At 33.3% G+C, this 4,848-nt stretch overlaps 1 protein-coding gene across 1 annotated transcript in view; it reads left to right on the plus strand.

Annotated features, from left to right (window-relative positions):
• LOC107676498 (phospholipid-transporting ATPase IA-like) overlaps positions 1-4,848 on the plus strand; it is a 183,185-nt gene that overhangs the window by 177,608 nt on the left and 729 nt on the right. The window contains exons 35-36 of the mRNA XM_016471053.1: positions 1,791-1,883; positions 2,143-2,234. Of these exons, the coding sequence (XP_016326539.1) occupies positions 1,791-1,883; positions 2,143-2,234 (185 nt within the window). The remainder of the gene's footprint in view (positions 1-1,790; positions 1,884-2,142; positions 2,235-4,848) is intronic.

The following is a 4,848-nucleotide window of genomic DNA, read 5'->3' on the forward strand; positions in this document are numbered from 1 at the left end:
GGTATACGAGTGGAGCGACTGAGCGGAGCACACACGCATAGAGCGGGATAATAAGCAGAGCGTCACACCACATGAAAGTGAAACCTGAGCGGTGAACTAATTTCCGGCAGCCGAAATTTTGGTGCATCTCTTAATTATTGGCGATATCAGAAATGGATATTATATAATAGATGCTTTTTTTAACATTTTAGCAATTTAAAAATATAAAAAAATGATTTTTTTACACGGCACCCCTGCTCTCGACAGACGGCACCCCAGGGTGCTGCGGCACCCCGGTTGGGAAACACTGCTCTAGCAGACTGCCTCTCTCATCTGTCTCTCATTTCACCTCTTCTTGTCTGTCTGGCTTCTCATCTGTCACACACACATTTAAGATGTACTAGGATGAGACACATTCCAGTCCCCCTTAACTAGATTACATCTTTTAAGTTTTGGTCAGATTGATGATTGAAAGCTGAGCTCTTTGTAGTACTGATGTTGTAAGAGTCCAGTTAAATGGTTTGGTTAAGTTTAGAAATCAGTCACAGATTGTCTTTGGTGCTCTGTCTCATCTCTGTGTGTGTGTGTGTGTGTGTGTGTGTGTGTGTGTGTGTGTGTGTGTGCTTCATTACAAGTCATTAAACCCTGAACTTATCTTTCTATGAGAGATTCTTGTTAACATTTTTTGTCATGTATACAATTTTAAAAGTATTTATGTAAAATTTAAATTGCTTGTTCCACACTCATTTGGACACGATTGAATCAAGTTATTTGGATAAAATCGAATCCAGTTATTTGGACATATCTAAATTTAGTTGAGTTTACTCAGATCACTTTAGTCCATTGTACATTAAGTATTTAAGTAAAAATAACTTTCCATCATGTGGAAGCACTGTCCATGATTAAATGAGGTTCAGCCAAAGCATTATAATAACATAGCAAGTTAAATCTAACTTTTCTGTACACATATGATATTAGATTTTGGCAGTCTGAAGATGGTACTGATTACATCCCTAGCACTCCTATTATAGTTTTTTACATTTTTTTTTATTAAAGCAGTATTAATTCTTGTTAGCAGGTTCTTAACCTAAACACACACCTGACACTTGCCGCCAACATAACAGAACATTAAACATGAACAAGTCTATCTATTTTCTCATCTTGCTAAAAATGCATAAAATATTTTATTTAAAAATGTTCTCTCCCTATCCAGCTACTTGATTGAACATGTTCTTTCAAAATGATCATCGAGTTAAGCCGAAGAGTAAGCGTTTGACATGTCAGTTTGACATGATGCAATTGTGTTTGAACAAGAAACCTGAAACACTGGGGTTAAATCAAAATGAATTGTTTAAATAAAGAGAATAGCATAAAGGCAAATTTTCTGAAGGCAAATACTGTAATGCACCTAAGAATAAATAATCATGCATAGATATGAGACAAAAATAAAGCTTCAAAATAAAAAAAATAATCATCATAATAAAAAAATCTATATTTTATTCATTTAAATATTTATAATTTGTAAAAAATATTTTTGTTTACTTTTGTGTAACAAGGACTTATTACTGTAAGCTGTAACTTTTAAAAATCCAGCTTTTAAAATGTATTTATCACATTTTATTAAATAAACATTGGATTTATTACAAATATTTTTAGAATTTTTTTTTTATATTTGCTTTTAGAGCAGAATAGGGGATGTTCAGTGATAGTCTGATGTTATATTCATTCTTATATGCATTTTATCCACCTTGAGGGGTTTTTCTTTCATCTTTCTCATAGTTTTGACTTTTTTTCTTCTTCCTGTGTTTCAGTATGAAAAAGGTGTGCTTTAAGACCCTGGTTGATGAGGTGCAGGAGTTGGAGGCACTGTCGAAAGATCCAGGAGCTGTGGTGCATGGGAAGAGGTGAGGGCCATTCCTCATGAATTCATAATAAAACAGAACAAGCAAAAACAGTGGATCAGCAGGGATCACCTCCAAGTGTAAACGATCCTACTTGCTGCTCTCCCAGCTCCGGTCTCATTCTGTCTCCTCAGCCTCTCCCTGGAGACACATCTGTCTAGCAGGAAGTTTGTCTTTAATTCGATCGCTCTTCTGTGGGAAGAGAAAAGAGACGTCCGTTATGTGTATAATGATGTCTGTCTCTTTGTGTCCTTCCCTGTAGTTTGACTGAGAGAGCCCAGCTCCTGAAGAACGTCTTTAAGAAGAGCACCGTCAGTCTGTACCGGTCCGACTCCATGCAGCAGAATCTACTCCGTACGTCAGCAACACACATGTGCTTTGCCACCCACAAGCACATGGATGCAGACACACCTATATGTTCTTCACAACGCAGACATCACAGACAGACTCATGCAGAATCACTGATGCACACACACCCTACCATCCCCATCTGCAGCATCGAAATGCAGGTTCACTCTCAAACGCAAGGGCTTATGGATGTGCAACTGCAGACACTCACAGATGTACAAATCTGAACCAAACCCCATGAAAATTAGGTGAGGGTGGTTGTTCTTGACAGCTGTGGATAGTAACTAATTTAGTCATTATATTACTTGAAATCAACAGCTGCATTAACAATGTACAAGATGGCACCAGTCGTAGGGTTCCTTCTCAGGCAGCTGTTATTTGGGCACGGGGACTCAAATCTCATGTTTTATCGGGGAATAACTTGCACTTCCGTGTTAAATCTGGAGAATTTTGCTGAGGATATTGCAGTCCAGATTTGACTGATTATTGAAGCTCATTCATGAGGTCATAATATGTACAGTCACAAAGTTCACACACACACATGCACACAGTCTTATCAAATTACTAACAGTTCCTTCCTGGATATGCTGTACACTTATACTACACTTCCAGTTTTCATGTGCTTCCTTTCAGTGGTTTTCAACTGGTGAGCTACAGGTCTGCTTGAGGTTGCAAACAGCAGGTGAAAACAATGCTGAAAACAAATGCAAATGCTTAGTAAGGATAGAGAAATAAGGCTTAAGATAAATGATTAAATATTTTATAATCATATTTATTTAAACAAATATTTCAAAATAATTTATAATAGATTGTTTAATATAAATTAATTGTAAAATTATAAACTATTAAAAATTCCAATTAATTTTATAAAAAATATAATATTTATTAAATATATTTTATTAAATAATCATTGAAGTTTTTAGTACAAAAAAAAAAATATATATATATATATATATATTTTTTTATATATATATTTTTATATATTTTTTATTATTAATATTATTTTAGATTTATAATTTAACAATTTATATTTTGCTTTTGTGTAAGAAACTGTAAAATCTGGCTCCTGAAGCATAACCAGTTGAGAACCATTGTCTTTTCATTTCTTTATAGTTTTACATTTACATTTTCTTTTTATTTTCTGTTCGTTACCTCTCTTTATTTGCTCTATTTTTTTGTGTTTGCTTTTAGGTGAGGATGGGGGACGTTCAGTGATAGTCTGATGTTTTATGCTTTTTTACCCCTTAGCTCATACCGCTAAACATTAATACAGTTGCCTTAAAAACACTATACATATTAACACCATAATTAAACCTGCATTGTCCATCATGTCCTTCCCATTCCCCACCTGTGCATGTGCTGCTGTGTTTTTGATTGATAGGCAGAGTCATATTTAATCATTTCAATATCCTGCTGTCATTCCCACAATGCATTGCCCTCCTCGGCCTCTTGCATGTGCCCCCTCAGGCCAGCAGGTAGAGGTTGAGTCGGTTGAGACATAAGGTGAGTCATAGATCAAAGGGCCAATCCCAGTGTGCAGTGCTGTAGAGACCATAGTGCCAGTATGAGTGAGATCTTTCATATTTAAAAAAACTAGAATTTGAATATCCTCAGTCCAAATCAAAGGATAAGAATAACTATATTTGATGGAATGGGTTTTTTTTTTTATTTTTTTTTTTTTAGAAAGAGTAGTTGATTTTTCCAGGTAGAATCAATAAGCTGATATTACGACACTCACAGTGTCTTATTTCCTGCCAGCTTCCATTTAGATTCTGCCAAGATAATTACTATTAACCACCTCGATCATCCCAGGCAGCCCACCCACATTGCCGTAGCCGCTTCCTCAAGGTCCCCTCTGAAACCGATTAGAATTTTTTTCTGGAAGCAGGCAGTCAGGATGTTGTGCATACTGATGTCTTTTTGCTGCCTTTAATGGGACCAAAATGGCTGAAAATATTTGTAGTGGTCCAAATTTGTGTATGTAGGTCATTGTAGATTCCCAACAACAGAATAATGCAGACAGTCCTTGAATCCTCTTTTGAGTTTACAGACAATATACCCACATTTTTTTTTTTTTCTTTTATTGCTGAGCAAATATATATTTATTTATGGCCATAAAGATTTATTCATAATAAATAAAATATAATTGTCTATTTTTACTTCATTAAATCATTATTATTTTATTAGTGTTATATATAATATATAATTTATGTAATACATGAATAATATAATTTTATATAATTAATATTATTTAGAAATTTAAAGGCCTTACATAATTTTGTCTCTTTTTTTTTTTTTTTGAAAACAAAATAAAAACAAAACAAAAAAACAGAAATAAAAATAAAACAAACAAAACAAAATAAAATAAAAAACAAAAAGTAATATTTGGCATAGCTACAGTTTATATTTATATATTTAATATTTTATGTTAAATATATAAATGTACTGATATTATCATTCACATTTTTTTGTAAAGAAAACTGACATTTTAAATTAATACTCGAAATAAAAATTAAAATTGATAATATTCTAAATTATAATATTAATTAAATTAATAATCTAAAATAATATTTTTTTCTAAATCTGGTATTGTTCTTGGAAATCTTGAAAATGTTACATG

The sequence above is a fragment of the Sinocyclocheilus anshuiensis genome, unplaced genomic scaffold (assembly GCF_001515605.1).
Source record: "Sinocyclocheilus anshuiensis isolate Anshui unplaced genomic scaffold, SAMN03320099.WGS_v1.1 scaffold64, whole genome shotgun sequence".
Classification (NCBI taxonomy): Eukaryota; Metazoa; Chordata; class Actinopteri; order Cypriniformes; family Cyprinidae; genus Sinocyclocheilus; species Sinocyclocheilus anshuiensis.